This window comes from Haliotis rubra, unplaced genomic scaffold (genome assembly GCF_003918875.1).
Source record: "Haliotis rubra isolate DU_JTF1 unplaced genomic scaffold, ASM391887v1 Scf99, whole genome shotgun sequence".
Lineage (NCBI taxonomy): Eukaryota > Metazoa > Mollusca > Gastropoda > Lepetellida > Haliotidae > Haliotis > Haliotis rubra.
In genome coordinates this window covers 962,095-975,828 of record NW_025767734.1, presented here as the reverse complement: position 1 = coordinate 975,828, position 13,734 = coordinate 962,095, and the positions used below count along the sequence as shown (strand labels likewise).

General features: G+C 42.6%; 1 protein-coding gene across 1 annotated transcript; it reads right to left on the bottom strand.

Annotated features, from left to right (window-relative positions):
* Positions 1–369: 369 nt before the first annotated feature.
* LOC124265677 (arylsulfatase B-like) lies at positions 370–11,043 on the bottom strand (the record flags this gene model as incomplete). The annotated part of the gene is made up of 6 exons (XM_046700478.1): positions 370–1,437; positions 1,681–1,832; positions 2,905–3,148; positions 9,786–9,881; positions 10,508–10,619; positions 10,855–11,043. Coding segments are annotated over 6 exons (1,059 nt in total), but the record flags the coding sequence as incomplete, so codon positions are not given.
* Between the last annotated feature and the right edge of the window lie 2,691 nt (positions 11,044–13,734).

The window sequence follows — 13,734 nt, the reverse complement described above, 5'->3', positions numbered from 1 at the left end:
AATGCTTAAAATGAACACGTAATTAGGTTTGCTCCATATTTATTGGTAGTACATTGAACATGTCATATTTATTGGTATAGTCCGTTTAATTTCATTTTAGACCGATGAATTGCTCACTAACACAAAACCTAAAAATTGCAACAAAACCAAATTTTGCACAGTCACATGAAATCGACAGACCAACTCTGATGATTTGTAGATTTGATGATTTGGTAGAACAGCCAGGTAATCAACAAGCGTGTGCAGTGAAATTTCAATTTCACACGTACAACTCGCACACCTGGTTGTTCTACGAGTAAGTGGTCCTCCCTCGTACGAAATAGCGAAAAGTGACAACAAAATAAAGATCGTTTGTTAAACAACTTTCTATTCGGGTGTCCAAAATTATGAGACAAATGTCAGTCTATAATGAAGTCAAACGGACTGTAGTACATTGAAAATGTTTCATTAAGAAGACCAAGACTAAATCTTATTTGCATTGTGGATAAAATGACTCTGTGTATAAGTCTATGTAAGTCTATACCACAGCACTGCGTAAACCTACACTGCAATTCAAACCGGTATTCTTTAAAATGACTTGCGAAACCAGGGTGACATTGTAGAAAGCGATTTTAGCATTGTGGATTGTATACAAGCACTCCCATACTTTAACACAGACTTAGACTTAAGGTTGCATTGTACAACAACAAGATCTACATGTTTAGACATTTCTGTTGACCGACACTTAATGAGAGTTTTTTAATTACAGTTTATTAAAAGTAGATATAGGTCATGCATGATATAAAAGTGAGATTATTTGGTTATATGCTATCAGTAATAAAGACTATTTTCAATCCATAAATCTAATACAGACTCATTGTTACTGATGTGTGTTTCATTATAATGAATACTGTTTGAGTAATATTATCCAAAAGTTTGGGACATAATTAATTCAGGAGAGTTATTCAAGTAAAGGATGGGTACAGTATCATCTAAATCAATACGAGTAATAACTAGTATGCCTACATTTAAACAGCTGCTGAAAACCTTTCACGTGAATGAATACGTTATGGATTCAATTTATGTGTCTAGGATTATCGAACAACAGATGGTTCTCTGGACAATAGAAAATATTTTTTATCATAACAGTCCACCTGATTTCGACAAACGATAGGCTGGGTGTACATTCCGGTTACTCCCAAGGGCCCCAGAATCCTCCGTGTAGTTTGGGGTCAGCCATGAGGTCAGAGGTAGGGTAGACAGTGGGTACTGCTGTTTTCTGGTAGTTTGCTAATCGGTTCAGCAGATCCATAACAACGCCTGGGTTAGCCGCTGACACGTCATGGCGCTCATTTGGATCATTTGGTATGTCGAACAGCCAAAGGTTCTTCAAGGCATCAACAGGTTCCTGTATCGGCTTCTCACCGGATTGTGGAGGTGGGGTCCAGCTGCCCTCTCCTGGGGATGGAAGGAAACTGGTTGTGGATGTCATCATAGATAAAATCATATTTATACGAAATTGATTTTATAAAAAAACACACCCGATCCCGTTTGTCACCTTTTACGACAAGTCTAACCCGGATCTTCACGGGTTGTTTAATATGACCTTCACCTCCTGTCACGACCTGTAGGAGCTCAGAAACTGAATCAATGGATGGACGCGTTAGGAACTACAGTAATCAGCAAAGAATGTCTACAAACCTGGATTTCCAGTTATGAGCTTCCACTTCCCAACTCTTATTGCTGCTCTGATCCGCGTGTCAAAGGTGTTGTTATACAGCTTTTGTCCCTTGGGCATCGTCAGGGGGTCAATATTGTGTAGGATCTCCGTCCTTGGACTGGTGCTATTTTGACTGAAAGAATGGCAAATTGATATACTTCTCCTCGTTCGTGTTAGCAAATAAGCACTGCAGTTATGTTACTGCAGAGTGGAGACCGCTCTATTCAAAACATGTGTATTCTCAGCAAAAGGTTTCAAGTGCATACTCCAAGGGTTGGACATCTACAATAACATGTCTCGAAATTCAACACAGAAGTTTAAGTGATTTGAACAAGCGTTTGAAATTGATTTGATTAATTGTTTATGGTCCGTCAGTTCTTGTGTTACACCCTCTGCATTTTTTAGTGTTGGTAATACTACATTTGTGTTTTGTTAGAAGGTTCAAATGTCTCGTCTCGATCTTCTGGTGACGGTAATTTCCGAGTTTTAGTAGAAATAGGACATCATCAGGAGGTTTATATGTATAATCTAGAGGTATCAAGGTAGAGAAAAAAGAAAAGAATGTGCTAATATTTCTCCATTAGGAAAACTATCATACTAAATAATTGAAAATGAAATGCATGAGTGATGTAGGTGGCAACATTGGTGGAACATTTCAAGTTGATTTCCAATAAAAAAATAAAGAAAATACTATCCATATCATTCATTACATGTGCACTAGAATATTTTGTTTGGTTTCCTTTATAACATTAGAATCAGTAATACTGCAGTTATGTGACGGTCGCCTGTAAATATTAAATCTGAGCAGACTGACAGTAACATGGTGAGCAACAAGGCACTCAGTTTGGGGACAATGACATACAACCCAGCATTCTATGCTATTTTTGCATCATTTAATGAACTAATATCTTTGGTATCATAGATTTGAAACTCTATGTAAACCACAGGTGATTGTAACAAGGAAACAAGCACAAATGCATTCTTTATATATTACATTATATCACAAATGGGGTCTTAAAACTACATAGAGGGGCCTTTAAACTAGCGAAAAGGTAGCAGTTGTCAATGCAGGGATGTTAGTGCCATATAAAATGATCTTTTACATTGTGCTAAGATCGTGGCACTGACTCCGGTACTAACAATACAATACATTTACCTTAGCCTTTGCGTTCCAAGCCCTGGCGGTGATATATGCATGAGTTTACCTGATGGTCTTCCATTGGTCAAATCCATCTAGAGGCTTTGTTCCATTGGTGTTCCCGCCAGCCAGACCCACCAGTGTTGGGAACCAATCAGATACATGGATCATCTGGTGATTGGTCGTTCCTTTGTTCTGCAGCATGTCGCCGTACACAAACCCCACAGCCCGTGAACCTCCTTCCCATAATGTGTTCTTGTTTCCCCTCAACGGCCAGTTGTTTGCCCCTTCGTGGATCTCGCCTCCATTGTCTGAAACACAAGTATTTTGTCTTGTAATTGTTTGATCGGCATTCTAGAAGTTGGTGACTCGAAATGAAACATACGACTTCATAGATGGCAATTTTTTTTTTATTGCATAGAGCGATGTTTCGATGTAGATCCTTACATCGTTATCAAGCTAAAAGTGAATGCAACCAGATGATGGGAGGTATATATACATAGTATGTTTTGACAAACAGCAGATGAACATTAACAACAACATGTACTTGAATTGAATAACAACTGGCACAAAATTATGAGAGGCCAGTGGGAGACTAAAAACAACAAATGAGACTGGTATGGAAGCCAATAAACAGTGGGGATTAGGTTGTAATAACAAGCTGATAGGGTGCTTATAGAGTCTATATTTTGATTAATTCTTCATAGGCCAATGGTATGTGGTATCCTTGGTCTTTATTGATCAAAGGTTTGTGGCGGCGATAAGGTTGGTGATAACGATGTAAGGATCTACATCGAAACGTTGCTCTATGCAATAAGAAGTTTTCATTCATAAAGTTGTATGTTTCATTTTGTCTTGTAGCTTATGAGAGTAACTCTTCTCTACTCTTGAGCAAAAACGCATTTTGTCTTCAAGCCAGAGTATTGCATGTGAACCAATGGACCTTCTTTTAGCCAATCTCACCAACCTGACACCTGGTTTACTTGAACCGGGCTGTGGTATAATGACTGGGGTACACAAACTATATAACTGAGAATCATCAGCCTCAATTATCTTCAGAATCAGATTCCACTGGTGTCAGAATAACATAGGATATCAAATGACTGGACAGTGATTTATCTAAACCTACCAAAGCGTGATATTCAGCCCTGAATAGGAACATTTAAAAAATTAAATTTCAACGGGTTTCAATTAGTTGTTCCCGATTTGCCCGCCAAAGACACTTTGTTTGGTTCCCAGCTGAATGTCTGGTATATCACGGTCATGACGCCAGTTGCCTCTGAAAAGAGTAACCATGTCATGCCCTTACCACAGGCACCTGAGTAGTATACACAATGGGGCTACGGGACCAGGTCCCTCCCATGGGCTCAATTTTGATACTTTAGGAAATGATCACTTTTTAGTGAGCATGGGGTCGGTCTGGCGAAAGGCTAACAATCCAACGTATTGTCGTACTTGTTATATATTATCGAGGTGAGAGGTGTTTCTTGCCGAATGAAACGCAGGTCTCGAAAGTCATCACCTCGCTACCGTCTTGGGGGTTGCTTTGAGCGAGCGCCGTGGACGAGTATAAGTGTGTGTGTTTCTCGGCTCGGCTATGATGATGGTGACTAGCGAGGCTACAGATGTCTGAAAGTGAATGAAACACATCTCCCGGCAGATTCCACCCTGGGTCGTCGTCTCTGTATCACCGAGCGAGCGCTGTGGGCGAGTCGCAGTGTGTGGCTTGGCTCGGATTGTACAGCCGACTGGCTGGCGGGCAACGTTATGTTGATTTCCACTAAATCATACCGCATCTATCGGCAGTTCCCCTGGGTCGACTCGCTGCCGTCTCGGTAGCATTGAGCGAGCGCTGTGGGCGAGTTGCAGTGTGTATGTCTCGGCTTGGCTATTTACCTACAGCTTGCTGAGATGGCTGTCCACGTTATGTTGAAGTCCGCGAAACAGTTTATTGTGAATCTCATTCTATGATTTGTTTGGCTTGTCCGGACGGTTGCTTCCCTTGTTCTATGAAAAAATATTCTCGGCTTCGCTGATGACGGCGTTTTTACCAGACTTGGTTCGAATCTCTTGTTTCATTCTGTGATATTTTGCGATTTCTGATAGCACCAAACGAAACTCTTCTTGGGAGATTTTAGATTCGGTGAGCGCGGTGTAAATATTTGAGGCTGATAAGGTTTAGATTATCGTACACGTAAATATTCGAGACATGAATCGATTTTTTTTCTATAACACGCACTCCATCGAGGCTTATTAAGGGTGTTGATCCCGGTCTTATGACGATACAACACCGTTGGTGATTGTTTCTGGTGAACCAGCGTATTATCAACCCAGTCAAAAGTGTTTTCTGACCCACGAGCGTCAGCGAGATAGACATCTTCTACGAGCGTGGTGAGTGATTTGATAGTCAAATTTGAATCGAAAAAATCCCGTTGGTAATCGGGTATGTCAAACAGTAAATATGAAGCCACGTCGTTTGAAGCTGACATGTTGCCCGTGTGACCTGGTATTCGTAAAACTTGTACATCAAACTCTGGAGTGAAAAATGTGAGAAGGATCCCATTGTTCGTAATTTTGGAGACGTAACCATTGTTTTTAAAAGACATGTGGGGTGAGGTGAGGGTCATGTTGAACAACCAGTCAGGCTGTTTGAAGTGCAGGACGTACAAGGTGTTTTCCTCGCCAGGCAGATCGAATCCCCGCGTGTCCCCAAGATCGGCTAGCGTTATGTTGGAATGATGGTTGTTCATCGGTTGTTTTATACAAAATTACGAAATGGTTTTCAATTGGTTATCAGATAATTCCTCGGACTTGCACTTCAAACCCATGAGATGTATGTTGTCGAGTAGGAAAATTTTGGTGAGCGATATCGTGTCTTCCACGGTCACAGTGACTCCATGCAGACTGGTGTAGGCGTTAACGTTCATCCGCACGTAAACGGAGCAAACTTGGTATTGTTGTTGTTTGGCCCAACGGAGTTTGATCCCTTTCACGATTTCGACGACGTTACGCGCCGACGGCTGTTCGCCGAGGTAGACTTAGATGTACAACGTGGATTTCGCTGCCAGATTTTCCAGGACGTTTACCACGCTGTCGAATTCCGACACCATCTGCAATCCCACGTTTTGCGTCCCGGGTTTGCTAGACAGCATGTGGGCTACTCTTTGCCTCAATGTGCTGACAATCACGCTGCGTCTTTGTCTAGGGACGTAAGCCACGAGCAGCATTCCGTTGTTCACGACTTTCATCAGGTAGTGATCTTTGTCGTCCGTGAATTGTGGGGAGAGTCGAGGGTGATGTTGAGATTCCAGTCGATTTTAGATGGCACTAATACCCATTTATTGTCGTCGTTGAAGATGAGAGTGTACTGCGTGTTTCTGGAGACGGCCGTGGTCTCGACATCGTCCAGGTGGAACAGCGTGCCGTGGAACGCTGGGGTTATAGTCCATTCGACCTCGCCGTTGCGGATCAAGTCGTACCAAGTGTTGTTGACCGCTAATTCGGTATCGATGAAATCGCCTAGGTCGTTGCTACCACCACCAGCGGCAGTAGAGGGCGGCAGCTCGAGACGTTTGTAAATGCTGTTTTTCAGTTGCAAGGCGTACAGTTTGCCGTCGACTCCGGGTTCGTCGAATCCGCGTGTGTCCCCGAGGTCGGAGATCGCTATGTTGGTGCATTTACTAACGTGTGTTCCTGGACCATGAGTCTCTGTCATTGCCGTATGTGCAGCATCGCGCTGAGATATCCTATACTTATTGCATCGTGTTTAACGTCTAAAACCGATATTTTCAAATCCGTGATGTTGCCTCGTATTAATTTCTTGTAATGCCGCGACAAAAACGATTCGGTTCTGCCGTCGTTGTACTTTTCCGTTTTCACCGGCACGGCTCTCAGCAGTCTGGAAGGTCGTTCGCCTTGAACGTTGTCCCGACGAAAAGAAAAACACACTAAAATTCTTCAACCACAAACATCAAATGCCCGTGCCCTACGTCATCTACGCCGACTTCGAAGCCCTCATCAAAACCATCGACACTGTCACACCGTCGTCCCCGGGGAAAAAGTTTCATGCATAAAACGCAAGAACACAAAGCCTTTGGGTTCGGTTACATGGTCGTTCTATCCGAACGGAAACGAACGCTCCCGTGTTCTGCCGAGGTCCCGACGTGGCCGAACGATTTCTCACGTGTTTGCAAAATGACGAGAAAATCATCAGGAAACAGTTGTCACCATCGTCCACATGCGTATGACCCATGACGACTGGCGAACTCATAAGAAAGCTAAGAATTGCCACATGTGCGACGAACCCCTGAATGGCCAGCATGTACACAGGTGCTGCTCACAACGCATGCAACTTGAAGCTCAAAAACAATCCCTAGACCATCAAAATGGTCTATCCCGCAGAACTACATGAATCGCACAACAGCTATCCGCTAGCTACCGAACGTTTGAAGGTGAACCCGGACTGGATGTCTGAATATCAACGAAACTTGCTGGGAAACAATAAGCTGGCTTACGTTGAAAAGCTCGTGCTGAACTTGATGAACAAGTCAAAATACGTCGTTCACTATTGCAATCTGGAGCTGTACTTGTCGCTGGGAATGAAACTCACGAAAATACACAGGGCGCTCCAGTTCGATCAAAGTCCATGGATGGAACCTTACATTCGATTGAACACGAATTTGCAAAAACAAGCCACGAGCGACTTCGAAAAAACTAGTACAAGCTCATGAACAACTCGGTGTTTGGCAAGACGACTGAGAATTTGAGAAAACGTGTTAACGTGAAATCAGTCGGAGACAGCGAGGAAGAAAAACTCAGGAAACTCATAGCCAGCACGGCGTTTAACCGAAGCAAGATATTCGACGACGACTTGGCAGCGCTGCACATGAACAAAAGCCACATCAAATTCAACCGGCCCGTTTACGTGGGGATAAGCATCCTCGACTTATCCAAACACTTGATGTACGATTTCTACTACAACGAGCTGAAAAAGCAGTACGTCGACAGGTGCGAAGTGCTGTACACGGACACAGATTCCCTGTTGATGGAAATGCACACCGAGGACGTGTACGAGGATATGAAGAAACACATGCACCTGTACGACATCAGCGACTGCCCTCATGATCATCCTATGCGCAGACAAGTCAACAAAAAAGTGCTCGGCAAGATGAAGGACGAATGCGCGGGCATGCCGATCGGATTGAGACCCGAGATGTATTCCATTAAGAAAGACGACGACGCTGAAATCCGAAAGTCGAAAGGCTTGAAAAAACACGTGGTGAAAAAACACATCAAAACACCAGATTCAAGGAAGCCCTGTTCAAGAATAAAACGTTCAAACACCAAATGAACATGCTGAGAAGCGATGGACACAGGATATACGGACTGAGAATCAACAAGACCTCGCTGTCTCCCATGGACACAAAACGATGGATCGCCATCGACGAAGTCAGCACTTACGCGTACGGGCACAAACGCATATCAAATAATTGAACGTTTACGCACACATGCATACATACGTCATGGAGAAAATTTATTACAGCCCGTGAGGGTACTGGAAAGGCACGGAAGAGAAAACCAAAGCCTGGCTTAAAAACAAGCCATCTGGCAAGTCTACCTGTCGGCACTGATACATCCCGAGAAGAAAATTCGACATTTCAACGCTAAATCGTGTCCACCAAGCCGACGTCCTAGACAGGGTGAGGTGCAAAACCTACAAGTACGCCCTGACCATTGTCAACGTCGCCAGTCGCTACAAGGAAGCAGAACCGTTGACAACGAAAGATTCGAACAAAGTCGCCAAAGCCTTTGAAAGCATGTACAAACGCAGTCGCTTGACATGGCCTACTGTATTGCAAGTTGATCCCGGACATGAGTTCATAGGAGCCGTGTTGCAGGTGCTGGCCAAGCACAAAGTCTAAGTGAGACGATGTATAACGGAAAGTTCGCCGTAGCCGAGCGCCTGTTCTCGCACCAATACTCGCAGGATTTAATGGATCCCGGAAACAGAAACACGGATTGGGTCGTACGCTTACCGCGAGTGGTGGATGTCATCAACAACAAAGTCACCAGACTCGTGGGCAAGAGACCCGTCGGAGCCATCAAAATGAAATCTGTCGAATCATCGTCGGCAGCAGCACGTCGCGATAAAGCAGAAAAAACATTACCGGACCGGGTCAGCGTTAGGTACTTCTACCAGCCGGGAGAATACGAGGGAGACAGGAGAAAACGTGCCACCGATCCGATATGGTCCATGAAAACGTACAACGTAGACCTTGTCGACATCAAAGACAGCGAACTGAAGTTGTACACATCACCCACGGTGTGATGATAGTTTCTCGTCATGATTTTTATCAGTCTTGCATACCTATTTTTCTGCTTAATGTAGCCAGCCAGCCAGCCAGCCACCCGTACACCATGCCGGGAGAGACACATGCACACGCACTGCGACTCATCCGCCCACAGCGCTCGGAGGAGCAACCACCCCCGAGGCGACCAGAGCCTTTTTCCCGACCGACCTCATGCTCACTTAAAAGTCAATATTTCAGAAACTATTCAACCGATTTTCATCAAATGTTGCATGCACCTCAGTAGTAGTATACACAATTGGTCTACGGGATTAGGGACTTCCCAAGGGCTCAATTAAATTGAGCCCTTGGGAGGGACCTGGTCCCGTAGCCCCATTGTGTATACTACTACCTGTTACTCACCCAGTTTGTGTAAACAAGTTTCCCGTTACTCGATGTGGCACAACAATACTGCCGACTCATGCACACATCCAAAGTATCCATAACATGGTACCGAGTATACGAACTGAAAACTTACAGGAAATCTTTAATTGATTTATTGGCCAATTTCCTCCAAAGACTCAGAACTTCCATGTTGTATCCACTTTAGTATGATAATTATCATTGCTTTGAGATTTTGCTCAGATAAAACATCACTTACCAGCGGAAAATACAATTAGAGTATTCGCTAGCTGGCCAGAAGACTTGAGAGCTGCGGTGACATTTCCGATCCCCTCATCCATACATGTGGACATGCCTGGAAGTTGAAAAAAAAAAATCAGGTAAGCAACAATATCTTACCCCTTCCGAAAAGATCTATAAGGTTAATATGCTTGTTTAGATATTCCACTTTATCCCTAACGCTCTCATTTCCACAGTGGTCTTCATTGCCGACTGTGTTCGTTTGCCAAAAGAGGCAACTCTGGTCATACTTTACAATTATGACAAGTAGACCTGTCTCCCTTAAATCAAGGTCGGAAAATGTTGATATTGATAATACTGATAGCAAATATGATATAAAACATTGTCAGTTGTGTACAGATAGGGCACCCAAGGATTTCATATGCTGTAGTCATGTATAGTTGCAAAGGTGAATTAAGGTTATTGTGTTGTTTAACGCCGCACTCACCAATATTCCAACCATATGGTGGCAGAATTAAGGGACATAATGTGGTATATAGTGACTATAGTGTTCTCTTGTCACGTTGATCACTTGGATTCATTATTTGTTTCGTCCCCACCATGGGTATAATGAGTGAATCCGTTTCTGGTGTCCCTTGCCATGATATAGCTGAAATATTGCTCTCGTAGCCAAGAACCAAAATCACACTGTGCGATTAGAAATGGGCTGACGATGTTATTAATTAAGAGTAATTATATTACCAGCAAAGGTTCGCCTTTTCGTGTCGTTGATGTGGCTGTACTGATTCATGTATTGGCTGGGGACCTGGAGGGGAGTGTGTGTAGATTGATACGCCAGGTACAAGAAGAATGGCTGCAAACAAACAACAAAATCATATATGACGAAACAAAAATCAGTGACTGAGTATGGTTGGTTTTATGCTGATTTTAGCAATATTATTCCAAGAACATCATGACATGGGACACCAGAAATTGGCTTCACACATTGTAGCCATGTGTGACAAGGTGCCTACATGCAGACTGTCACATTGATTTCAATATTTACAGTAACAACTACATGAAACATTCTCGAGGGAACGTGCACCTACCTTCGACTTGTCATGCTTCTGGATGATATCAATTGCCTTCTCCGTAAACAGATGCGTTGAATAGTGACCATTCTCGGTGAACACTGGCTTTGTATTGTTACGTAAGTCATTGCCACATAATGCGGCATTGCGATAGTCACAATGACTATGTGTGTAATAGTCCTCGGCGCCTGCCAGGTAGCCTGCAAATTATGACAATAAGGTATGTAAAGAGGTAACTGGAATTAAAAGCATGACTCATCTAAATACGAAAAATCTTTGAAATGTTTAGACAAATACTACGCATATGCCATTGGTAGCATAATCCTGTGTATTACTCCCTTCATTCTATGAGTCAGCGAGTTTAGTCTACGCTGCTTTCAACAATATTCCAGCAATATCACGGCGGACTACACCATGAATTGACTTCAAAGGTTGAACCCATGTGGGGAATCGAACCTGGGTCCCCGGCGTGACGTGAACGCTTGAACCAACCGGACATGTATATCACAGTTGTGGATTGGACCTAATGTATTCACTAACATACAAGATAGTAAAATAGTTATATTGAATGAAAATACCCGACCGAGGATGATAACACGTGAGTGAATTCTCACTGTCTCAGAAATCTCTCAGGCTGTTAATTTTTTAACTTTAAAATTTTGTCAGAATTGAAGATGAACATTTTCCTCAGAGAAAACAAAGATTAAGCCCTGTTCTGCATTGCATGAAATACTATCTCACACATGGTCTATGATATAATACTGCTCAGAATTTATTAATCCTCTTATTCCCGTAGGTCATAGACTTCAGTCTATGCAGTCTTTTGAGCATTTTTAGTCAAGTTTGCAAATCTGATGAATTTTTAGGCGGTTTGGAAAATATAATCCTTTGAGTATCATTAACACGCAAAGATTTGATAGAGTTTACTTCAAGATTTCGGGTAATGGCAGTTTTGTTTCCATATTTCGTTGATGCTATCAATAATTAAGATTGGTGGCTGCATTGGCAATATTGCAGCCGTTGAGTGATAACATCTATCTCCTATCAGCACCAACAGTTTAGGGACTTGAAAGTCCAGGGTACTTATTTTCAAAACGTTCGTATCCCTACGAACTTCTTAAGCCTATTCTTAACACATTGGCTACGATCAAAGTTAAGAATTTTTAGGGTTACGAACGTTTCGAAAATACGGGCCCCAGTTAGGATTGATCTGCAACAACCCAGGCTTGTTGTTAAAGGGTAATCAGGTTCGCTGACGTGGTTGACACAAGTCATCGTATCCCAATTGCATAGGTCGATGCTCATTGTTTCAGTGGGGGTTTCTCCAGTACAAAAGACACAATATAGACTTGGTACTTCATCGGTTTACTGTCATGCTTTTGTACAACCGGAACACGTGGACTGCGCCTCGCACATGCATGATGAGTCAAGCGTTATGCACTAACTTTCACGTTGTTGGGGGTGCTTATGACCACAATACATGCAGTTGTATTTGAGACTTGTGTTACCCTTGGGTTTGACTGAGTGTTTATGCACGGCGTGAACCTGAATGTCCTCTTTGGCACTCATAGCTCTAACTTGTGCTGCAGTAGATTCTGCTGCTCGACATATATTGATGCACTGTTTTAGCGTCAATTTGGATTGCTGGAGTAGCTTTCTTCTAGTAGCATTGTCATTGATTCCACAACCAATTCGATCTCTAATTAGATCATCTTGGAGATCACGAAAGTCACATGTGGAGGCCATGGTTCTCAGCTTGTTAGCATATGGATCTATGTTTTCACCCTCTTGTTGCTTATTAAAGGTGTATCTCTCATATATGACACACAGCACCAAAAACCGGATAGTAAACCATTGAAATAAACGTAAATACAGTAGGAAATATATGCCATGACCGGGTTTACGTATGTTTTCAGATATTTCCTAACTTCGGGCATATATTTCATATGAATCTATACCTTTGAAACATATGCTCATCATACATTTTCGTATGCACAAGCACCTCGTTCATGTATGCCCTGATCGGATTGTCAGGGATTTCCAAATATGAATTGCAAAACAGATAACCCGGTAAATACATGATCATACAGTATTTCCAATGCATTCCTTTAAATTTCAATGGGTGCTGAAATTTCCGATTTCGTTCTAAGTTTACTCGGGTTGGAAACATGTGAATTTACTTAGGTGGGAAAACACATGTAAATTTTCAAATTTGCAAATGTTTACACACCTTAGATATTTATGTATCATACCGGATTTCAGGGGTATGTCTATGAACGGTTCATACACCATCATGTTACCTGTACTCAAGCAAGATGATCATATGTTTCCATCATGTGAATTACTTGGCTCATGTAATTTCACTTTCACACATTTTAGTACGTTTGAAATCAACGTTCACATGACCTCAATATTCTTATCACCAAAGAGCCTGACAAAGAAAGCGGTATTACGCAAGCTAACACGCCTTATTAAGCTGCACTCGCTCTTGCTACCAGTATCAGTTACGCCTTGTCTGTGGTGTTGGCAAATCTTGTGAGGTGCATGTTTCGAGGGATTGAAAGGTTCAGTGGTGAACAAAGGGCGATGCGTTGCCCCTTTGTCCTCGCAAGTGTCCCTAGCTGCCCCAAAGAATAGCACTTGTCTCTCTTGAGCACAGTCAAATATGCTACACGAACCAACTCGTAATTTCTTAAGTCTGTTCAGCTCGCGCATCTACTGTAAAATATTTTTGTGGCAGTACATAATTGGAATATTATTGCACTGCATGTGACCTTCTTAATAGTCTCCACAGTGCCTGAACCATGTTATTTCTCCATTCGCTCAACCTGTGCTGTAATAACGCCATACATAAACTTTAAAGTTTGTTTCACTAACGCAAAAGTATACAATAAGAAA